The 25,379-nt window shown below is 47.3% G+C and overlaps 1 protein-coding gene across 1 annotated transcript in view; it reads right to left on the reverse strand.

Annotated features, from left to right (window-relative positions):
- Nucleotides 1-93: 93 nt before the first annotated feature.
- The window catches only part of LOC134355367 (uncharacterized), a 54,332-nt gene continuing 29,046 nt past the window's right edge, over nt 94-25,379 (reverse strand). The window contains exons 3-6 of the mRNA XM_063065147.1: nt 21,013-21,279; nt 14,577-14,885; nt 7,913-8,068; nt 94-2,733 (exon numbers count right to left, since the gene is read on the reverse strand). Of these exons, the coding sequence (XP_062921217.1) occupies nt 2,669-2,733; nt 7,913-8,068; nt 14,577-14,885; nt 21,013-21,279 (797 nt within the window). The 3' untranslated portion in view covers nt 94-2,668. The remainder of the gene's footprint in view (nt 2,734-7,912; nt 8,069-14,576; nt 14,886-21,012; nt 21,280-25,379) is intronic.

The following is a 25,379-nucleotide window of genomic DNA, read 5'->3' on the forward strand; positions in this document are numbered from 1 at the left end:
CATCCATCTCTCTAACACCTTCTGGCCCCGCACCCATCCATATCTGATTAAACCTGCTGCAGCCCAACAGATTCCAACAATAGAATGGTCTGGGAAAATATTGTAGAAGAATTTATTATAAAGTAGACAATCTCAAGCAGTAAATATAAAGCAATTGTACAAGCTGGAAATCTCTAGGAAAATCAGGAACTGCTGGAAGCCTGAGGCAAGTCAGGCAGCACCTGTGGAGAGAGACGTGTGTGACCTGAAACATTAACTCTCCACAGATCCTGGCCAAGCTATTAAATTTGACAGTGCACAGATAAAAAATGTGCCCTCTGCCCGATACCTCATTACCAGTCTCTCGGGCTGAAAGTCTGAGCGTGATTTCACTGGTGAAAACTTCACTGGTTCATGTTGGCAGGGAGCACACAATATTAACAATAAACCACTTGCAGTGTGTGGCCGTCCACAGCCCCAGAATCTTGGGAGAGGCTTCACAGGATCCTCCACAACATCCGACATCCTGGGTTTTGCACAGACTCCACCCTCGGCTCCAACCTCTGGGACTGTCCTCCAGGATGTCAATGGTTAATCAGGCAATGAGAATTGGAAGGGATGTCCCGGGAGGGGTTGTGGGATGGGGAACAGGAAGTTACAGTGTGGGGGCCGCAGTACATTGTGAAGCTCAGTGCGATTGATCAGCTGGGGATGACAAGTTTATCAAAGGGAAAACAGCTAACTGAAGGTGTTATATTTGAATACACGCTGCATGCAAAATAAGATAGGCGGTCTTGTAGCACAGTTAGAGATTGACAGGTATGATGTTGTGGGCATCACTGAGTCATAACTGAAAGAAAGTTATTGTTGGGAGCTTCACATCCATGGACACAGATTGTATTGAAATGACAGGCGGTTAGGCAGAGGGTGTAGCACAGCCCGTTGATAAAAAATAAATCATATCCTTGGAAAGAGATGACATAGGATTGGAAGATCATTGGATAATTAGAAGGAGACAAGAAGTATGAATACAGTGAACATTTTTGATTGGCTGCTGCTGGCAAATTGTGTTCCACAGGTAGCGATATTGGGACTTATTCTTTTCACGTTGTATATCAATGATTTGGATGATGGAACTGATGGCTTTGTGGGCAAGTTTGTGGATGATATGAAGGTAGTTAGAGGGGCAGATAGTGTTGCAGAGGCAGAGGGGCTGCAGAAAGATGGACAGATGAGGAGACCGGGCAAAGAAGTGCCAGATGGAACATCGTGTCGGGAACTAAATGGTCATGCACTTTGGGAGGAGGAATAAAATGGTAGACTATTTTCTAAACGGGGAGAAAATTCATAAATGCAAAGTGCAAAGGGAATACAACCACAAACAAGAGTAACTCTGCAGATGCTGGAGATCCAAGCAACTCATCTATGGAAACGAGTACAATTGATGTTTCAGGCCAAAACCCTAGAGAAATGTGATTCCTTGTGCAGGATTCTCTAAAGGTTAACTTGCAGTTTAAGTTTGTGGTGAGGAAGGCATCTGCAATGTTAACATTGATTTTAAGAGAACTAGAATATAAAAACAAGGATGTAAAGCTGAGGCTGGTTTGCCTCATTTCCAGTATCGTCAACAGTTGGAGGCACTTTTCTATGAAAAGATGTACTGACATTGGAGAGGGTTCAGAGGAGGTTCAGAAAATGTTTCTGGACTTGAGAGTCTTATCATATGAGCAGCATTCGATAGCTCTGGAACAGTACTCACTGAAATTTAGAAGAATGAAGGAGGACCTCATTCTAACCTATTGAATGTTGAAAGTACTAGATAGACTGGATGCGATGTTTCTGATTGTGGGAGTGTACAGGACTAGAGGTCACAATGTCAGAATAGAGAGATGTCTATTTGAAAAGGAGATGAGGAGGTATTTCTTTAGCCAGAGGGTGTTGCATCTGTGGAATTTGTTACCACTGGTGGCTTTGGAGGCCAGATCATTGAGTGTATTTAAGGCTGAGGTTGGTGAATTCTTGATAAGTCAGGGCATGGAAGATTATGTGGAGAAGGCAGAAGAATGGGATTGAGAGGGAAATGGACCAGCCTTGATCAAACAGCCTTGAGCTGACTCGATGGGCTGAATGGCCTGATTCTGTACCAATGTCTTGTGATCTTATGGACTTTACCCAGGTGGGTTAGGGGACGAGAAAAAAGGTGAGAACATGAACGGAGCATTCTGTGATGACAGAGTGTGGGGACTACCTGGAGATGTGTGGGGATGCTGGGGAATGATGTTGACACAGGGCTTTGGGTGGGGACACAGGAGAGGATACTGAGAGAGGGCAAGAAAGTTGTAAATTCTGAGCATAAGAGTCAGGAGGAAAGGTGGGCAGGGTTAGATCTGAGCAGCAGGGAGGAAAGGGAGGGAGAGACAGGCAGACAAGTTATGGACACGGGCCTCTGTGCAGTAGAGAGGATCCCAGATCCGGGAGTGGGGTTATCACCAGTCACTGCAGAACGCACAGTATATAAAGCAATTTGGAATTGTTGAACAAAGGCAGGGGTTCCAGGAGAGGGGAGGACCACCCCCTACACACACCCTCTGTGCTTGTGGGGCCAGGAGGGGCTGGCCATCATTTCCCAGTGATTGGGTTTGGAGAGGTGCTCGCTGTCCCGATGGAGGGGGTATCTGTGAGCTGGGTTCTATTCCGAGGCATTGGTTGCAGCCTTCTTCTCATGATTCTTCAAAGCCTGGCCCTCCCCTTGGCCTGTGGGATAGAGAGCAGAGTTCAGGGCTTCCAGTCGTGATACTGATACCTGGCCTTCCCTCCACAGAATCTCCCAATAACCCTCAATCTAAGATATGTTCATCTGGTCCCTACACATCCTCTGCAATGTCACCTCCACTGTCACAAATCACAACACCCTGACTCCCTTCCTCATTTTCATCTGCACTGACCAGTAACCAGTCATGAGGGGTACAGAGTGCTCCAGTAACCACATGTGTGGGGACAGTGTAACCCAGTGACTGGCTGCATGGGACAGAGACTGGGTAGGGAGGGAGACAGTGTATCCCAGAGACTGGGTGTGTGGGGAATATTTACCACATTGACTGTGTGAATGATGGGTTTAGCAACAGTTATAAACCCAAATCTGGGTGATAAGGAACAGGAAATGGGGTGTCCAAGATCGAGTAGTGTGGTCAGTGCAATTTATTGCAGATCCGTAAGACCATAAAATATAGGAGGAAATTTAAGACATTTAGCCCTTTGAGCCTGTTCCATCATTTAAATATTGTTGGTTCCTTATGCAGCCACATTCTCCTGCCTTTTCTCTGTAACTCTGAACTACTCTACCAATTGAAAACCTTTCAATCTCATCCTTAAATTCCAGATTCCTGGCCTCTGGCTGAAAAAATTCCTTCTCACCGCAGTTCCAAAAGCACATTTCTTTATTCCGAGTCTGTGCCCTTGTGTCCTGGACTCTCCCACTGACATAAACATCCTCTGCACCTTCATGTCATCCAGGCATTTCAGTATCTGTTATGATTTAGTGAATCCTTTCCATCACCCTTCTGAAGTCCATCCTTTTCAGGCCCAAAGCTGCCAAACACTCATACCTGAAGACTTCCACTCCTGCAATTATTCTTGGGAACGTTATCTGGACCCTCTCCAGAGGCAGCACATATTTCCTTAGATACAGTACCCAAATTGTTCACAATATTCCATACGGGGTCTAAGCAACTCCTTATAAAGCCTCAGCAGTTCGTTCTTGCTATTATATCCACACCCTTTCCAAACTAAATACTAACAATGTATTTCCCTTCTTTAATACTGACTCAACGTGAATTGTCTGTCCATTTCATTCCAGGCTACAATTTTATTCTTCCTATCAGAGTGCACAAACTCTCATTTTCCAAAAAATTGTCTTCCATCTGCCACTTCTTTGCCCATTCTCCCAGCCTCTCCAAGTCCTGCAGCAGACTCGACTCTGTGCCTCTGTGACACCAACTGTACCTCCAGCTATCTTGATCCTGATATATCCACAATGCCATCTGCTCCTTCATCGAGACCATTCATGTGTAATGTGAAAAGGTGCCGTCCCAGCCCAGAACCCTTTGATACTCCATTGGTCTGTGGCAGGTGTTCGAAAATGAGCATTTATATCCCCACTCTCTCTAACCTAGCCAGTCAGACAATCTTCTATCCATGCTTGTACCTTACCAACGATGCCATGGGCTCTTATCTTGTTTAATAGCCTCGTGAGTGGAACCTTGTCAAATGCCTTGTGAAAGTACTTGTAAATTGCTGGAGCTTACTCTCCTTTCTCTAGCTGGCCTTTTACCTTCTCAAAGAATTAGAACAAAATTGTGCAAACTTCACCCGATTTTATCACCTATTTCCAAGTATCCTGAAATTTCGTCTTTTATAATAGATTTTAAAACCTTACCAATTGCCAGGGTCAAGCTAACCATCTACTAGGGTTCAGGTGTAATTCACCCCTTTGCACAGGTCATCCTTCCCCAGATGAGATCCCAATGATCCAGAAATCTGAAGAGGTGATGATAGGAGGTACAATGAGATGGTAACCCCCAAGTTGCAGGAGGCAGGTCACTGGGTGACTGTCAGAAGACAGGGAAATGTGCAGCCAGTACAAAGTACCCCTGTGGCCATGCCCCTCAATAATGATATCACAAGACAAGACAAAGGAGCAGAAGTAGGCCATTCGGCCCATCGAGTCTGCTCCACAGCTCCCTCATGAGCTAAAATATTCACCCATCTAGTTCCAATTTCCAGCTTTTTCCCCATATCCCTTGATACCCTGACTGATTAGATACCTGTCAATCTCCTCCTTAAACACCCTCAATGATCGGGCCTCCACAGCCATATGTGGCAATGAATTTCACAAATCCACGACCCTCTGGCTAAAAAAATTTCTCCTCATCTCTGTTTTAACTGGATACCCTTTAATTCTAAGACTATGGCCTCTTGTCCTGGACCCACCCACCAAGGGAAACAACCTTTTCACATCTACTCTGTCCAACCCTTTCAACATTTGAAACATTTCTATGAGATCCCCTCTCATTCTTCTATACTCTAATGAATACAATCCAAGAGCTGACAGACGCTCCTCATATGTTAGCCCCTGCATTCCAGGAATCATCCTCGTAAATCTTCTCTGAACTCTCTCCAACATCAGTATATCCTTTCTAAGATAGGGGGCCCAAAACTGCACACAGTATTCCAAATGAGGTCTCATTAATGCCCCATAGAGCCTCATCAACACCTCCTTACTCTTATACACTATTCCTCTTGAAATGAATGCCAACATAGCATTTGCTTTCCTTACCGCCAATCCAACTTGGGGGTTAACCTTTTAGGGTATCCTGCACGAGGACCCCCAAGTCCCTTTGCACTTCCCATTTTTGAATTTTCTCCCCATCTAAATAATAATTTGCCCGGTTTTTCTTCTTCTGAAATGTACAACCGTACATTTGTCAACGTTGTATCTCATCTGCCATTTCTTTGCCCACTCTCCTAAACTGACTAAGTCTCTCTGCAACCTTTCCGTTTCTTCAACATTTCCTGCTCCTCCACCTATCTTGGTGTCATCCGCAAACTTGGCCACAAAACCATTTAATCCATAATCCAAATCATCGATATACATCGTAAAAAGAAGCGGCCCCAACACCGACCCCTGCGGAACACCACTAGTAACCGGCAACCAATCAGAATAGGATCCCTTTATTCCCACCCTTTGCTTTCTGCCTATCAGCCAATGCTGCACCCATTTCAATATCTTTCCTATAATTCCGTGGGCTCTCATCTTATTAAGCAGCCTCATATGCGGCACCTTATCGAAGGCCTTTTGAAAATCCAAATACACAACATCCACAGCCTCTCCCTTGTCAATCTTATTCGAAATTACCTCAAAAAATTCCAGTAAGTTGGTAAGGCAGGATCTTCCCTTCATGAAACCATGCTGGCTTCGGCCTATCTTGTCATGCACCTCGAGGTATTTCATAACCTCGTCCTTGAGGATTGACTCCAATATCTTTCCAACCACCGATGTCAGACTAATAGGTCTGTAATTTTCTTTTTGCTGCCTCCTTCCTTTCTTAAATAGCGGAACTACATTTGCGACCTTCCAGTCCTCCGGAACCATGCCAGAGTCTATTGATTTCTGGAAGATCATTTCCAATGCTTCCACAATCTCCAAAGCCACCTCCTTCAGAACCCTTGGGTGCACCTCATCCGGGCCGGGAGACTTATCTATTCTTAGTCCACTTAGCTTCCCAAGCACTTTCTCTCTAGTTATCCTGACTGTACCTAATTCTATTCCCTGATACCTCTGGCTATCAGGTATATTGCTCATGTCTTCCACTGTGAAGACTGATGCAAAATACTCATTCAGTTCCTCCGCCATCTCTTTGTTATACATTATAATTCTCCAGCATCATTTTCAATCGGTCCCATATCTACCCTTGTCACTCTTTTACTCTTCATATATTTAAAAAAACTCTTAGTATCCTTTTTTATGTTAATCGCCAACTTCCTTTCATAATTCATCTTTTCTTTCCTAATGACTTTCTTAGTTTCTTTCTGTAAGTTTTTAAAGGTCTTCCAGTCCTCATTTTTCCCACTAATTTTTGCTTCCTTGTACACTGTTTCTTTTGCTTTTATTTTTGCCTTGATGATGATACCTTGTTGGATGCTGTTGAGGGGGATGACCTACCAGAGTGGGGGGAAGGGGTGGCAGGGGAGGTGCCACCATGACCAGGTCTCTAGACTCTGGAGTTACGGCCCAGAAGGGAATGGACGAGAAGACTGCTGTAGTGATCGGGGATTCCAAAGTTAAAGAAGTACAGAAGGTTTTCTGTGGACGTAATTGACACCCAGATGATATGTTGCCTCCCAGTTGCCATGGTGAGAGACATGTCAGATCGAGTCCATGGCATTCTAAAGGGAGGGGGTCAGCATCCAGAAGTCTTGGTACAAAATAGGATCATTGGGCAGAGAACTGTGCACCTGAGAAATGGTGCAGGGGGCAGGGGATCAGATTTCTGGATCAAAAGGATCTCTGCTGGGGAATCTATGACCTGTTCAAAAGGGACGGGTTGCACATGAATCCAAGGAGGACCAATATCCTTGCAGGCAGTTCGCTAGAGATGTTGAAATTTTCTTTTACATTTTTGGATAATTTACCCTTGTATTTCATTTTTTTTGCCTTTTTGTTTTCACAATTGTTCTCCACTAGGTCTTAAAAGCTTCCTGCTAAACTTCGCCATATTGTATGCCTCCTTTGCTTTGCTTCTATGTTGCACCTGAATCCTTGTCCTCTCGATAGAGTGAGGGTCCAACCCCACTGGGACTGTGGAACAAGAACAGAAGTTCCACCGGGATGGAAACCCACTTCCAATGTCCTCACTCTGCATTGGGTCTGGGCTCCATTACCCAATAACTGGGTCTGTGGAGAGGTACTAGATGTCCAGGTGAAGGGGGTGGCTTGTGTTGCAGTCTTCCTCAGTGGATACATGTGAGCTGGGGACTCCCTCCTGGGATGCTGGCATCTGTGTCTCTTTCAAGGGAGTCTGTGCTTGGTGTCTCCCTCAGGGGGGGATACCAGAACCCAGACTGATCCACTGTTCAGCCCTGATGTCCCCACCGAGTCGATGGGACAGAGTGCAGTGGCCAACTCCTTTCCCCCAACTCCTCTCCACAGCCCGCTACCCAGTTCAACTCCTCCTCCCAAACCTCACACTCTTGCCCCAGCCTGAACCTTATTCCTGAGGTGGGACCCCATGTCCTCAGGGTCGGAATGGGAGACACTTGCCTGCAGACCCAACCCCTCCTGCTGCTGTTCCTGGCCAGAGTTTTCGATACTGGATTATTTTTTGGGGGTGGGGGAGACACCTATCATCAGATGTACCAGATTTCTTTCCCTTACTTTCATCCCCATGTGAGCGAGAATGATGCAGCTTTATGCAGCTTTTATCATCACCCAGATACAGAATGACGATCACGAAGGAGATCACGATGAGGATCACGATGAGGATCGCGGTGGCAACCTTCCAACCATTGTCTGATTTTCTGTGATCTGGATCTGGGGAGATAAAAGATTTTGTCATTAATCCCATCCTTACACTCCCAGTGACAAGGAATTGATGGATCCAGTCCATCCCACCACAGGGCAGAGAAAACTCCCTGTCACTGCAACACCGTGCCCCAGTCCTCTCTAGTCAGCCCCACATCACTCTGCTCCACCACCCCGCTCACCTTGAATATCTTCATCCACTCCAAACAGCCCCATATCCTCCCTTCTAATTGTAGTCTCCAATGTCTCTGACAGTATCCTCATATGATGTTAGTCCAGCACCCTCACTCAGACCCTCAGTAACCCCTCTCCCCCAGCACACTCTGACTGACTGACTGCTTCTAGTATGAAATGGTGATACAGCCCTTGCACACTCACAGGACAGGAATTAGACACAGAGGCAAGATCCGTTTGCACTGACCCATCACCCACTCGCAGAGCCTGAGTTAGTTGCAGGAATCTGCGCTCAGTCGGTATATGCATCTGCTGTGGAGATGGAGGGAGATGATCTGTCTCCCTCTGACTGATGCTGGTGGGAAAGAGGGGAGGGGGTAGTAGGTGGAGATGACAATGTTCCTTACACTCTATGATTGGTGTCTGTGGAATGAAATACTGTTGGTAGAGGCTGGAAGATCACCTGGGTGTGACCCTGAAAGAGTGAGATGGTAAAGTGCACAGCCCAGGTCAGCAGGGCCTCTCTGCATGAAGAAGATTGATTTTTATATCAGGGGCTTTTGTGAGGCCTCAACAATCCTGGGTGAAGAGGCTACACAAAGTCAAAGACACAGCACAGGAGGGCAGGAACAGATCCCCCAACCCACACTTCCACTCCCTGCCCCACCATAATTTATCTCTCCTCCGCTGTGCTGTTGTTACTGGGTTGTACTGAGGTTGTATCTCCTAAGGCCTGTGGACCTGATGGTCATTGCATTCTCACCACTGGTGGGACCCATCCACAGTTACCACCGCGGGCCTAATGGTCATCGCATTCTCACCGGTGGTGGGATGTTTCCACAATTACCACTATGGACCTGGTGGACAGCTCATTCTCTCTGGTGGTGGGACCCTCCCACCATTACCACTGTGGACCTGATGGATGTCTCTCACTGGTGGTGCTACCATTCCATTGTTAGACCACTGTGTGCCTGCTGGACAATTCATTGTCTCCAGAGGTGGAATATTCCCACAGTTACACCACTGTGGGCCTGGTGGACAGATCAGTCTTTCTGGTGGTGGGACGTTCCCACAGTTACACCACTGTGGACACAATGGATACCTCGCTTTCTCCAGTGAGTGATTATCAGACACCCAGTAACATTGCAGCTTCATTCATTCATATTGCACAGTCGCTGTTCAAACTGCTATGGAAGAGTGTGGAGAGAAACTATGGTCACACCAACATGAACCTCAAAGTCTGTTTAAAGGGAATGGTTGAGATTGCTGTCTCTTTTGCAACTGTCACAGCATTGGAAATGTAGGGTTAGACCGAGCTCAGCCTGACAATCGAGTGGATTATGTTGCTTGCCATCAGGAGAACACCTGTAATTAGGACATTGTAGCCATTTGGAAGACATGATTGCAGGAGGGGCAAGACTGGCAGCTCAATATTCCGGGGTTCCGTTGTTTTAGATGTGACAGAGCGGGAGGGATTAAAGGAGGAGGGCTGGCATTACTAGTCAGAGAGAATATCACCGCAGATTGACAGGAGAACACGACTAGTGAGGCGTTACGGCTGGAACTGAGAAAACAAAAAGGAATGACCATGTTAATGGGGCTAAATTACAAACAACCCAATAGTCCACAGGATTTAGAGGAACAAATTTATAGAGAGCTCGCAGACTGTTGCCAGAAACATAAGGTTGTTATAGTTGGTGATTTTAAACTTTCCACATAATGGCTGGGAATCCCATACTGTAAAAGGACGAGATGGGATAGAGTTGGTTAAATGTATTCAGGAAAGTTTCCTTCGTCAGTGTGTAGAAGTCCCAACGAGAGTTGCTGATGCTTAGTCTGCTATTAGGAAATGAGACAGGGCAGATGACAGAAGTTGGTGCAGAGGAACTCTTTGTATCTAGTGACGACAATGACATTAGTTTCAAAGTGAATATACAAAGAGGTAGTCCAATCACAAACAAGAGAAAATCTGCAGATGCTGGAAATCCAAGCAACACCCACAAAATGCTAGAGGAACTTAGCTGGCCAGGCAGCATCTATGGAAAAGAGTACAGCTGACATTTCAGGCCGAGACCCTCAGGGTCGATGGTACTGTTTTCTTTAGGTGCTGCCTGTTCCTCCAGCATTTTGTGTATGATACAAAGAGATAGATCTGGTCTGTGAGTTGAGATCCTAAATTAGAGACAGGCCAATTTTAATGGTATCAGAAATGATCTGGCAAGTGTGGTTTGGGACAGGCTGTTTCTGACAAAGGTGTACTTGGAAAGTAGAAGGCCTTCAAAAATGAAATTTTCAGAATAGAGATTTTATATGCCTGTCAGAATAAAAGGTGCATGCATGAATTAATAGCATGCATCGGGAACTTTGGTTTACAAGAGATCTTGAGCCCCCGTTTCAGAGATAAAAGGGGGTATATAGCAGGCATAGGCAAGTATGAACAAATGAGGTGCTCATGAAACACAAGAAATGCAAGGGGAGGCTTTAGAAAGAAATTAGAAAGACTAAAGTAAGGTTTGAAGTTGCTCTCGCAGACAAGGTGAAGGAGAATCCTAAAGGATTCTACAGGTATGTTAAGAGCAAAAGGATTGCTAGGGACAACATTGGTTTGCTGGAAGACATGAATGGTAGTCCATGTGTGGAGCCAGAACAGATGGGGAGATGGGAAATGCATTCTTTGCATCTGTATTTACTCAGGGGGTGGATACAGAGTCTACAGAAGTGAGCCATAGTGGCAACTTCATGGATCCTCCACAGATTACAGAGCAGGACGTGTTTGCCACCCTGAGACAAATCAGCGTGGATAAATCCACAGCACCTGACAAGGTGTTCCCTCGGATCCTGTGGAAGCCAAGTGCAGAAATTTCCAGGGGCCGATCAGAGATATTTAAATCACCCTTAACTATAGGAGTGGTACCAAAGGATTGGAGGATAGCCAATGGTGTTTCACTGTTTAAAAAAGGCTCTGAGGGACCAGATATATCAGTAATGGATAGATATGGACTGATTAAGGATAGCCAGCATGGCTTTGTACGTGGTATGTCGTGTCTAATTAATCTTGTAAGTTTTTATCGAGGAAGTTACCGGGAAAGTGGATGAAGGCAAGGTAGCAGATGTTGTCTGCATAGATTTTAGAAAGGCATTTGACAAGATCCGACATGAGTGTCTGGTCAAGAAGGATCTGTTGCTTGGCATTCAGGATGAGAGAGTAAATTGGATTAGACATTGGCTTTGTGGAAGAAGCCAGAAAGTGGTAGTAGAATGTTCCCTCTCGGACTGGAGGCCTGTAACTAGTGGTGTCAATGCTGGGTCCTTTGTTGTTTGCCATCTGTAGCAATGATCTAAATAATCATGTGGATAACTAGATCAGCAAATTTGTGGATGACACAGTTTTGGGGTGTAGTGGACAGTGAGGAAAGATATCATGGATTGCAAAGTGATCTGTATCAGCTGGAAAAATGGACCGAAGAATGGCAGATGGAATTTAAGACAGACAAGTACGAGGTTTGGCATTTCAGTAGGACCAACAGCAGGTCTTACGCAGTGAATGGTAGGGCACTGAGGACTGTGGTAGAACAAAGGGATCTGGGAATACAGATTCATAATTCATTGAAAATGACATCATAGATGGGGTCATAAAGAAAGCTTTTGGCACATTGGCCTTCAGAAGATGAGATGTTATGACGAAGTTGTATAAGACATCGGTGAGGCCTAATTTGGAGCATTGAATGGAGTTTGTCACCTACCTCCAGGAAGGATGTAAACAGGGTTGAAAGAGTGAATAGAATATTTACAAGGCTGTTGCCGGGTCGGGAGGACCTGGGTTATAAGGAAAGATTGAATAGATCACAACTGTTTTCTTTAGAATGTAGACAATTGGGAGGAGATTTATAAAGGTATACAAAATTATGAGGGTATAATAGGGGCAATACAAAGGCTTTTTCCACTGACGTTGGGTAGGACTCCCACCAGAGATCATTGGTTAAGGTTGAAAGGTTAGAAGTTTAAGGCAAAAATGAAGGGAAACTTCTTCACTCAGAGGGTCACGAGATTGCGGAATGAGCTGCCAGTGCAAGTGGTCCATGCAAGCTCGATTTCAATGTTTAAGAGAAAATTGGATAGGTAGGTATATGGATAGCCGGGATATGGAGGGCAATGATGTCGGTGCAGGTCATTGCGAGTAGGCAATTACAATGGTTTCAGCATGGATTAGATGGACCGAAGGGCCGGTTTCTGTGCTGTATTTCTCTTCGACAATGACTCTAAAGGACTCACTGTGGATGAGATATTTCTGTTGGTGGACACACTTGAGGTCTCCAGCAGCTTTCTAATCTGCCATCTGACATGGTAAATGCAGGCTCAGTCTTAAGTTTTAAGAATAAGTTGGACAGGTACATGAATGGGAGAGTCTGGAGGGTTATGGACTGGATGCAGGTCAATGGGACTAACGGAATAATGTTTCAGCACAGACTAGAAGGGCCGAATGGCCTGTTTTCTGTGCTGTGGTTCTAAGGTTCTATTCCCCATGAGCTCCTCTACCATCTGCATCTTCAGGGAGGTGCTGCTGGAGATCACCCCATTCCCACTCAATCGTCAGCACAGCAGCCACGTCTCCTCTTTCTACCGCAAGCTGATGTGGAAGGAGGTTACTGACGGGCAGATCATTGTTTGCTTCCCAGTGACAGATAGCTGTGTGTCCCAGCCCTCAGGCTGCGCTTGGTGCCACTGGGATAGTACTGTTATGCCTGGCCTCTAACCCACTCCCGAGGCAGTAGGTGTGGATCAGCAGCGGGTAAGGAGGGAGGGGAATTTTTGGGTGGAAGGAAGGTGCAGAGGGTAACTGAACACTTCCATTCACATTACCTGGCCACCATCTCCAGTACTGCCCTTTCCCTGGGCCTGACCCTGGGAAGTCCACCTGTTCCAAGGTTGGGGGAGTCAGGCAGGAGGATGGAGAGTTGGAGGTGGTGACTTCCTGTTTGATAGAGTGTCTGAGCCTCTGTACCCCTCAGGGAAGGAGGAAATACTCTCACTAAGTTGAAGGGTGGTCTTGAGGTGCAGAGACCATTTGGGGTTGGGGGATGAAGTCGGCTGCTGGGTCCACAGACATGATAGCCAATCCCTTGAACTATGCAGCTCCTGACTGACCATGCTAAGTTGCTGGAACTGAAGGAGGATATATTCAGGGCCATCCAGGATGCTGAGAGCATCATCGATAACAGTTTCTGTGCAGTAGTCACAGGTACACTGCAGATGGGTTGGTGAACACCAGGAAAGGTAGAGAGAGCAGTAACAAGTACTTCCCTTTGGACGCTGCTGCTGGGGGTAGGTGGGGAAATGACCTTTCAGGCCACAGCAGCAGCCAGGCGGGTGGCACTGTGACCACTGTGAGGCTCAGTTGGGAAGGGTAAAGTCACACTGAGCAAAAGTGACAGCTTATTGTCACCTCAGCACTGTTCCCTCTAAAACTGCACAGGTGCATGGCTGCGCAATAACTGAAATGCTCTCATGCACATAGCCTTTGTTGCCATGCAGCAGGAATTGGATGCAGCTAGAAAAAGTTTTGAAACTTGAAAGGTTTACTTGTTGTACTGTATTTCATTTTACGCTTCAATTAATAAACAAAAATCAAAAGTATGGAAAAGAGTAAACAGTGGACGTTATAGGTCATGACCCTTCAAAGGACTGCCAAAGGGTTTTGGCCTGAAACGTTGACTGTACTTTTTTCCCCTTGGTGCTGCCTGGCCTGCTGAGTTCCTCCAGCATTTTGTGTGTGTTGCTCGGATGTCCAGCATCTGCAGATTTTCTCTTGCTTGTGATTCTGTTATGCTGGGTGTGGGTGTGCTCTTGTATTTGTGTACTTTGCTGAGCTCAGACCGCAGTCCGGGCCATTAGCAAGCAGTGCTCTGAGAAATAGACGGAACTGGGATCCCTGAACGTGACAGACCACACCTTTGACCTGGAGATACTGTGGGATCTGTTTAACCGTGACCCACAGATATAGACCATTTGGCCCATCCATTACAGTCCCTCCCACCCCATTGGCTATTGCTCTGTTTTCCACTCCATATGTACTCAGCTCCTCCAGCCTCAGAGTCACGAGGTTCCCCATCAGCAGTTTGATGCTTCACAGCCTCTGGTCCAGTCTCTGGGGATGTGGTGAGTGTGTCCTCCAGACTCACACTGTCTCAACCCCACTACACTGGGACCGTGAGCCCAGCTCTGGACACGGGCAGACAGTGGGGCTCAGAAAACAGGGGGAACACACAGGATCTGCCCTCACCCATTAATTAGGGGTGTTTCAGGAACTGGTGAAACCCGGACCTCTTCACGGTATCTCACTTACCAGCTACCTTCAGTTGCACTTTCCTCTTAGTCCGTGTTCCTGAACTTGTTGTAACAATCACCTCATAAACGTCAGTGTCCTCTTTCTGTAGATCATGGATTATTAAACTATAGTCTGCTGGATGACAGCCTATCCGTTGCTTGTACTTTTTAGTATCGAGATATGTCGATTTCCCATTCATGCATTCTGCTATCTTGGTTGAGTTTGATAATATTCTCCACACAACATTGGTAATGTTTGCCGCTTCTGGGATCTCAAAAGTTAACCAAGCCACTTCTCCGAGGGCACCTTCCACGACGGGAATCTCATCTGAGGAGACAAGTGAAAACAGTTATCAGGAGGAGGAATTAATGCTGAGGAATCACAGACACAGGAGCAGCCATTTCAAGTTTCAGGATTCAAATCCAAGGTTGTTTATGTCACAATGGTGGGGCATTGGGAGCAAGGGTGGACCCAAATGCAAGACACATCTTGTGAGGTTAATTAAATTGAGTTTATTGTTTGATACCAGGAGAGCAAAGCAGAAGCAGGAATAGCAAACTGGACAAGGACTCAGGACTACGACGAGGCTGGGACGAGGTCTGGGCTTGGACTCGGAATTGGATCCCAGAACTAGAGGAGACATGAAGAGGCTAAGGTATGGACTCCGAGCCCGAGACTGGGCAAGGACCCAGTACCTGGGTCTTGCCACGGGCTCGGACCCCAGAACCAGGCATGGACATGACAGGGGCTAGGGAGAGGAGGAACATGGAAAAACAGAACCTCGGTCTTGGGAGAGCAGGCACATGGAACCAGGGACACGTACACAGAACACAGAGTCGGGACCTCTCCTTGGGTACAGGACATAGGGCCGGGACTCATGACACCCCCACGGGGCAACTGCAAGACGGCCTGACTTATCCCACGGAGGTGAGGACAAGATATGACAAGACATGACCCCCTGTGGGGCAACGGCAAGGAGGTCATACTTACCCCATGGAGGCAAGGACAAGACAAGACCAACACGAAAGAACACCAGACAGTACCTATCTAGCTCCGGCGATAGAACTGGACTGAAGTGCAGGCGAGGGCTGAAGATGAGGGCGAGAGGCGAGAGGGACAGAGAAGGGATTCAGACAGCGGGGTAGGACAGGAATCACAGACCGCCAGGGCCAGGACTTGACTCGGAACTTGGATGCCGCCAGGGCCGGGACTCGACTCAGAACTTGGATGCCGCCAGGGACAGGAATCGACTCGGTACTTGGATGCCGCTAGGGACGGGACTTGACTTGGAGCCTCTGGGTAGTGGCGAGCTCTTGACTCGGCCCGGAAACAGTGGACAGCGGTTCTTGATTCCCTCTGGCGGGTTAACTGACGGACCCACCTCGGTGAGGAAACTTTGCAGGCTCGTTTTGGCAAGGTAACTTGACAGGGTTGCTCCGGTGAGGAAAGGTGAATTACTGGCACTTACTTCGGGCGGAGACTAGGCTTGCTGTGGCCAGGTGACATTGGCACGCCGTACCTTTGGCGACTTTGCAAAGGCTCTTGCACCGAACGGCTGAAAGCCGGAGACCATAAACTACCGGTTCAGTCGAGAGTAAATTGCCTCCAATCACCAAAGCTGAGAGACACGGGAAAACAGGAAACCAAAGGGCAACAGGGAGTCAACGGTCCGGATCGTAACATAAACAAAGTAAATTTAAAGGGACCCTGATCCGGACCATGACAGTATCCTCCCTCCCTCCCCAATGGGAGCTTCCAGGCAACCAACAGATTTGCTGTATTATCGATGACCCGGGTGGGTGGAGGGGTGTTTGGCCGGCGGCAAAACAGAACAACAACACCTTGACTTTCAGGCTGACAAGAGTTTGGAAAAACAGTGTTTGTGTCTGCTGGGTCCATGTTTGGCGAGAGCGTTCTGTCACAATGGTGGGGCATTGGGAGCAAGGGTGGACCCAAATGCAAGGCACATCTTGTGAGGTTAATTAAATTGAGTTTATTGTTTGATACCAGGAGAGCAAAGCAGAAGCAGGAGTAGCGAACCGGACAAGGACTCAGGATTACGACTAGGCTGGGACTAGGGCTCTGGGCCTGGACTCGGAATTGGATCCCAGAACAAGCGGCAACATGCAGAGGCTAGGGTATGGACTCCGAGCCAGAGACTGGGCAAGGACCCAGTACCTGGGTCTTGCCTCGGGCTCGGACCCCAGAACTAGGCAAGGACATGAGATGGGCTAGGGAGAGGAGGATCATGGAAAAACAGAGCCTCAGTCTCAGGAGAGCAGGTACATGGAACCATGGACACATACACAGAATGCAGAATCAGGACCCCTCCTTGGGTACAGGACATAGGGCCGGGACTCATGAACCCCCATGGGGCAACGCAAGACGGCCTGACTTACCCCACAGAGGCAAGGACAAGACACAACAAGACATGACCCCCCCCCCCCGTGGGGGAATGGCAAGATGGCCTGACTTACCCCACGGAGGCGAGGAGAAGACATGACCCCCCGCGGAGCAATGGCAACTCGGCCAGACTTACCCCACGGAGGCGAGGACAAGACAAGACCAACACGAAAGAACACCAGACAGTACCTATCTAGCTCCCGCGATAGAACTAGACTGAAGTGCAGGCGAGGACTGCAGACGAGGGCTAGAGGTGAGAGGGGCAGAGAAGTGATTCAGACAGTGGGGTAGGGTAGGAATCATGGAACGCCAGGGCCGGGACTTGACTCAGAACTTGGATGTACCCAGAGCCAGGACTTGACTTGGAGCCTCTGGGTAGTGGTGAGCTCTCGACTCGGCCCGGAACAGTGGACAGCGGTTCTTGATTCCCTCCGGCGGGTTAACTGACAGACCCACCTCGGTGAGGAAACTTTGCAGGCTCGCTTTGGCGAGCTAACTTGACAGGGTTGCGCTGGTGAGGAAAGGCGAATTACCAGCACTCGCTTCGGGCGGAGACTAGGTTTGCTCCAGCCAGATGACATTGGCACGCTGTACCTTGGTGACTTTGCAAACGCTCCCAGACTGAACGGCTGAAAGCGGAAACTATAAACTACCGGTTCAGTCGAGAGTAAATTGTCTCCAATCACCAAAGCCGAGGGACACGGGAAAACAGGGAACCAAAGGGAAACAGGGAGTCAATAGTCCAGATCGTAACATAAACAAAGTAAATTTAAAGGGACCCCGATCCGGACCATGACAGTTTATTGTCACACTTCAGTACACAAGTGTAACGGAGAACAAAATAATTGTTACTGGATCCGAGGTAGCATAAAAAAAACATGAAGCATAAACAAAACAATAAATATAGACACGAGACAGGCAGCGGATGCTGGAAATCCAAAGCAAAACACAAAATGCTGGAGGAACTCAGCAGGTCAGGCAGCATCAATGGAAATGAATAAACGGTAGACATTTTGGGCCGAAATCCTACATAAGAGTAGCTGATGTACATAAACTGATTGCATGTTCATAAAGTGACAATAGCTAGTGGAATATCTGTACATTATGTTACTCTGACAGGAAGTTACAACATAATGGTGGTGGGTTTATCGGTGGACGTGTAGATTAGCCTGATGGTTTGAGGGGAGTCTGCTGGCACATTCTCTGGGTCCCAGCCCAGTGAGAGAGCTGGGCCACAGTGAGCCCACACAGGGAAGAGTGAAGACTTCTTGCACCCGGTCCTGAGGAAGGAAGTTGCAACTTGCAGCCAGATATCAATAGAGGGGGCAGAGCTGGGGGTGGTGGGGCACAGACACGACAAATTGGACCCCGTCCAGGGATGCGGTGGGGGTACTGTTTGGGGAAGGTGGGATGAATGGGAGAGTGTAAGCGGTGTGGAGGGACAAAGGGAACTTGCCCACAGATCTTTGAATGAGGAATGACAAGAGGGTGAGGCAATCTGTATCTCTGCATTTGTTGATCAGGATCCCAGATCTGTGAACGGGGATAATGAATGTCTGGGTGGGGATGGTCAGAGCTGAGGCAGGACAAGAGAGCTCTGTGGATGGAACAGGGCTGGGGAAGGTTGATGGAGGGGTCATGGCAGAATGAGAGAACAGAGGCTGAGGTCAGATTTAATAGGGTGGTGAAACGATGAGGGTCCCTGACTAAACAGAAAGGATCTCTGTCTCTGGGCAGAGAAGACGATACCAAGAGCCGCAGAAAGTACTAGACCGAACGGTGAGAGGGAAGTGGGGAGTGTACTCCAGGGAAAACATTGTCATGTGTTGGGAGGGGTGGTGGAGGCCATGATGGTCTTCACACAGATCAAACCCTGCATGAATAGGACCAGTCACTCTCTCACTGAATGGGAGAGAGAGAGAGGTGTGAATAGGTGAAATGAGCTGGACTGATACAGCATGAAGTTAGCAGGAATTGACAGGCTGAAGAGCCACATTTGCTGAAATCTTCTGGTGATTCAGTAATTTCAGAACTGGTTCACAATGGGCCACATGACCTTCCTCAGTTTCATGAGTTCCCAACATCTGTGGGCCCATCATTATGGGTTCCCACGCCAGGGAGACCCGGGTTTATATACAGTCTATAATGTCCCAACACACACCTCTAGGACAGGGAAGGCTAGGGTTACATTCAGAGTCAAACCCATCTACAATGTCTCAACAGAGACCTCTAGGACAGGGCAGGCTGAAACACTCCACTTTCAGACCCTGCAGGGTTATCTTCACACTGGGCATCCTCCCAGACTGGTGGTGTGGTGCATCTACCAGAGACACTGTCCCTCGGGAAGACTCCCAGCAATAAATATCAGCTGTCCTGCTCTGTTGTACTGAACTGGGACGGTCACCTTCATTCAGAGTGTTCCTCCACCAGCAGTGAGAGACTTTCTGGCTCCATGGATGGGTGGATGGATGAAGCAGTGGATTGGATGAGACTCATAGCTGAAGCCTCTGGCTGTTCTGTCACAACGGGTGTTGAGGGGGCTCATCAATGAGGGTCATTCAGACCAGATTGCCACCCATGGCCAGAACTATTCATCAGACCAAGGCTCAGAAGTTGTTCTTGAGATCTGGCCTCTCTGTGACATTTCTCCAGGAGCAGAGGTATTTCTTTTGCAGGCTGCTCCTGCAAACTCTTCAGTTTTTCACACTGGACATGTTGTGCCAGTCCGTTCTGGTGTCTGGAGTGGAGGTGTTTATGTAGGAGTCCTCCCCCTTTCCACTGGGGCCTGGAGAAGAGAATGTTGTGAGACAGGTTCCCAAGTCAATTAATGGGCTCCCCAGCCACCTCTCATTTCTGCAGCCTTGAGGAGAGAGTGTATCATGTATATATGGAGTGTGAGAGGCTGTAGGACTACTGAACCATCTGAAGGCGCTGTACCTCAAGTTCAGCTGCACCTCAGCCCTACCCTTGTGACCTTTGGTCACCCAATGCGAAGGCAGGTGAGTCACTTGGGAATTCTCCAGATCGATCTGCTCTTGGGCCTGGCCAAGGTGACCATTTTCGGATCCAAGTGGTGGCCACTTGAGGGTTTTCCCTGAGCCAAATGCCCTTCTTCTGGAGTTGTGTCCATACCCGCGTGTCCCAGGAGAAGGAGCACATGGGCTCTCTAGAGGGCAATGTGTTAACTTCAATTATGTACATATTGCAATGCGAGTGTGTATGTTAATATGAAAATCATATTTATAAAGAAATACTCAGCTGAATTTACAATTGGAAAGATGTGGGCTGCCGCCAGTCAATGTGTGGGACAATGGAAAAGAGGGGGAGGTGGGGAGGGCCCAGACTGTCATCAGCCTCAGTGGAGGGAGTGAGCACACAGAGAGCAGTTTATTCTTGCACAAAAGGAAAAGCTTTCCTTCTGTTATATAATGTCAGTCTGGCAGAGCAATGTTGAGGGAGTTTGGAGAGGATGACAAATCCGTGGGGTGGGGTTATAAATGCACTGATTTTGTTTAACCCCAGTGAACTTCCTCCACGCCCCCAGGTGAATGGCCCACATCTCCCAGGGCTGTGTGGGAAGAAAGGTTGATTACAGTCTTGTGTGGACAGCTCCCAGATGACTGGGGTGAAGAAACCTCCCCCAGACCAAGAGCCAGCAAAGGACAGCAAGAGTCAACCCAGTGAGGAGGAAAATTTGTTGTCTGTCTACCTCAGCCTGGAATTCCTAGTTCCTGAAAAAGAGCTATCGAGGTTTCTGACTGAACCAAATGCCTGTGCCTCTTCTGAGGAAATGTCCATGCTCAGGTGTCCCTGGGGAAGGAAGCATACCATGTCTCCTTGGATCAGTGGATATTCCGGGACTGGAGTGTGTCCTGGACAGGGATGTCCATGTTTTAAAATGAGAACCATTCTCATGAAAGTCAGTGAACGTATGTAAACTTTTTTTTGTAAAAGGGCGCAGATTACACACAAAGTAAAACTCCATCAGCACTATCTTATTGAACAGTCTGGGCAGCCTCTCTAAATTCCAATTGCTCCCTCTGACATTCACCAGATTTGTTCTTTCCACAGATGTCTCCCAGCCAGACCTCTGCCATTTCGTTACTGACGGGGTTCCGGGCCTCACACTCATACAGGACTTCTTTATCCCCTTTCGCCTCTCCATGCCGCTGGAGGTGATAGTGGCTGCCAGTTCCCACAACTTCTCCTCCCCTCCACCACCTGAAGGTGGAGTTGCCTGAATCTTCAGAGCAGATCAAGGTGATATTGCAAGTCTTGGCGATGTACTGAACCATGATGACTGTACCTGACACAGGACCTGAGGTCGAGACAGAAAAAGAAAGGTGAATTAAGAAGATCCTTATCGACACCTTAATCCCCAACTCCCGCATTCCATCCCAACAGAAACACATGAAATTTAAACCAGTCCCAACTCATTTCCAACCCAACAGTTTAACTCTTCTCTCACCCTTCAGTTCAGCCAGTTACTGCTGGAGGAAGTTCCCACAAGTGCTGCACCCTCTTTCACAAGAGTTACTCATAAACCTGCGCCATGTCTTGCTGATGTCTGTGTGTTCCAGGAATTCATTCCAGCTCCATTTCTTTGTTCAGTAGAAACTTTATGTTTGACCATTCAGCCCCTTCCTGTCTGCTGCCCCATTCATGGCTGATTGCCCTCCACCTCGTTTTCCTGCACCAAACTCACATCCTTTAATTCCCTTGACATCCAAAAACCATCCACATCTACGTTGAATACCCCATGTGACTGAACTTCCGTAGTGCTGTTTTGTAAAGAGCTGTGAAAATTCACTAGCCTCTGGGTGTGATTTCTCCCGTGTATTTCATCCTCTCTTAGTCTGGAGCAGCTGAGCTCATATTCTATCACTCCAGCCAGGGCTCCATCCTGCAGAATCCGATGAGGTGTTTGGATGTTTCAGTGTGATCACCTCTCATCCCCTCATTTGGCAGTAGGCACCACCATAGTCGGCCAAATCTCAAATAATGATGAGTCAGAGCCGAGGAGTGAGGTAAAGAGCCTAGTGATGTGTTGCCATGACAGCTATCTTTCTCAATGTCAGTAAAACAAGAGTTGGTCATTGACTTCAAAATGTTGGGAGTGGTGGTGTGGAGAGTGAGGATAGACAATCCTTAACCACAACACTGTCGAAGCTGAGAAGACTGAAGTTCGCAGGACTGAACATCACCGATAGACAGTCCTGGTCAAACTCAATAAAGGTTCAAAGCTTCATATGATTGTCAAAGTATGTGTTTACAAAACAACTCTGAACATCACCTATAGACAATAGACAATAGGTGCAGGAGTAGGCTATTCGGCCCTTCGAGTCATTCACTGTGATCATCCACAATCAGTACCCTGTTCCTGCCTTCTCCCCATATCCCTTGACTCTGCTATCTTTAGGAGCTCTATCTAACTCTTTCTTGAAAGAATCCGGAGAATTGGCTTCCACTACCTTCTTGGGCAGAGCATTCCACAGATCCACAACCCTGTGTGTGAAAAAGTTTTCCTCAACTCTGTTCTAAATGGCCTACCCCTTGGTCTTAAACTGTGGCAGCTGGTTCTGGACTCACCCAACATCAGGAACATGTTTCCTGCCTCTAGCGTGTCCAATCCCTTAATAATCTTATATGTTTCAATCAGCTCTAATTTTGCTCACTAACCTCCTATGTGGGACCTTATCAAAGGCTTTCTGAAAGTCCAGGTACACTACATCCATTTTCATAGTTACATCCTCAAAAAATTCCACAAGATTAGTCAAGCATGATTTCTTTTCGTAAATCCATGCTGACTCGAACCTATCCTGCTACTGCTATCAAAATATGCCGCCATTTCATCTTTCATAATTGATTTGAGCCTCTTCCCCACCACTGATGTCAGACAGGTCTATAATTGCCTGTTTTCTCTCTCCCTCCTTTCTTAAAAAGTGGGATAACATTAGCTACCCTCCAATCCACAGGAACTGATCCTGGAAATATAGAACATTGGAAAATGATTACCAATGCATCCACAATTTCTAAAGCCACCTCCTTAAGTACCCTGGGATGCAGACCATCAGGCCCTGGGGATTTATCACCCTTCAGTCCCATCAGTTTACTCAACACCATTTTTCAGCCTAATGTGAATTTCCTTCAGTTCCTCCGTTACCCTAGGTCCTCTGGCCACTATTACATCTGGGAGTGTTTGTGTCTTCCCTAGTGAAGACAGATCCAAATTACCTGTTCAGCTCGTCTGCCATTTCCTTGTTCCCCATAATAATTTCACCCGTTTCTGTCTTCAAGGGCCCAACTTCAGTCTTAACTAATTTTTTTCCTCTTGACACACCTAAAGTAGTTTTTACTATCCTCCTTTATATTCTTGGCTAGCTTATCTCCATACTTCATCTTCCCCACCCCCACCCCCGTATTGCCTTTCTAATTATCTTTTGTTGCTCCTTAAAAGTCTCCCAATCCTCTGGCTTCCCGCTCATCTTTGCTATGTTATACTTCCTCTCTTTTACTTTTATGCTGTCCTTGACTTCCCTTGTCATCCACGGTCACCCCTTACTCCCTTTAGAATCTTTCTTCCTCTTTGGAATGAACTGATCCTGCACCTTCTGTATTATTCCCAGAAATACCTGCCATTGTTGTTCCACTGTCATCCCTGCTAGGTTATCTTTCCAGTCAACTTTGGACAGCTCCTCCCTCATGAGTCCATAGTCCCCTTTGTTCAACTGTAATACTGACACTTCCGATTTTCCCTTCTCCCTCTCAAATTGTAGATTAAAACTTATCATATATATTATGGTCACTATCTCCTAATTGCTCCTTTACCTCGAGTTCCCTTATCAAATCAGGCTCATGACACAACACTAAATCCAGAATTGCCTTCTCCCTGGTAGGCTCTAATACAAGCTGCTCTAAGAATCCATCTCTGAGGCTCTCCAGAAACTCCCTTTCTTGGGGTCCAGTACCAGCCTGATTTTCCCAGTCTACCCGCATGTTGAAATCCCCCATAACAACCGTAGTATTACCTTTGCGACACGCCAATTTTAACTCTTGATTTAACTTGCACCCTATATCCAGGCTACTGTTTGGGAGCCTGTAGATAACTCCCATTAGGGTCTTTTTGCCCTTATGACAGTCCTAGTCAAACTCAATAAAAGTTCAAAGTTTCATATGATTGCCTAAGTATGTGTGCACAATACAACTCTGAACATCACTGATAGACAGTCCTGGATAAACTCAATAAAGTTTCAAACCTTCATATGATTGTTAAAGCATGTATGTACAATACAACTCTGGTATTTGTCTACTTCAGATAGCCACTAACTACAGAAAGAAATGGTGTTGATGAATGAAAAGCCATCAACTCTTCCCTCGACATAAAAAAAAGAAACAAAAGTCACAGTCCCCAAAATCCCCCCTTTCCCACAGCAAAAATAAGTGACAATAACCATCCCCAACACCGCTCACTCACAGAAAAGACCAGTGCCAATAACAGTCCCCGATCCTCTCACTTACAAAAATTAACTGCAACAATAACGGTCCCTGGCCCCCTCACTCGCAGAAAAGAACAGCACTTCAACACACTAAAAACCAATGGCATGTCCCCTTTTATAGATGCACCATAGAAAGCATTATGGATGCATCACACTTGTTATGGCAACTGTTTTTTATGTGACCGCAAGAAACTGCAGAAAGTTGTGAACACAACTAAGTATATCATGGAAACCAACCTCCTATCCATGTATCCTTGTCCACAATTTGTCATAAGGGGGAGCTGGGAGCAGACCCAAATGCAAGATACACACACTGAAGTATTAGGAACAGGACAAGGTGTGTCAAGAAAGCAAGGGATGTGGAGAAGAAACGACGCTGGACAAGACACAGGTCCTGGATGAGACTGGGATACAGGGCCTGGGCTAGGACTAGACTAGGAAAGTGGGACCTGGATGAGGAACTAGGAACTTTGAACCTGGACAAGGACTCCAAGCCAGAGACTGGACAGGGACCCGGAACCTAGGTCTTGACTCGGGTTCGGACTCCAGATCCAGGCGAGGACTAGACGTGGAAAGGCAACAGGACTGGGCGTGGTGGCAGGACTTGGGACTCCTGGGCAGGACGTGGAATCTCCAGCACTGGGCTGGGCAAAGCACAAGGACAGGAAGAGAACACAAAGCCGAGCCATGGTCGAGGGAGACAGGAACGCAGAGCCTTGGTCTTGGCAGAACAGGAACACAGAGCCTAGGATGTGGGGGACTGAAACACAGGGACATGGAACACAGAGCCAAGATCCCTCCTTGGGAACAGGACTTGGGGCTGGGGCTCAACACAGAGTCAGGACCCCTCTTAGGGAGCAGGATGTAAGGGCGGGTCTTGTACACAGAACACAGAGAGACAGTTCCAAACACAAGGTAGCGG

This window comes from Mobula hypostoma, chromosome 13 (genome assembly GCF_963921235.1).
Source record: "Mobula hypostoma chromosome 13, sMobHyp1.1, whole genome shotgun sequence".
In the NCBI taxonomy this organism is placed as follows: Eukaryota; Metazoa; Chordata; class Chondrichthyes; order Myliobatiformes; family Myliobatidae; genus Mobula; species Mobula hypostoma.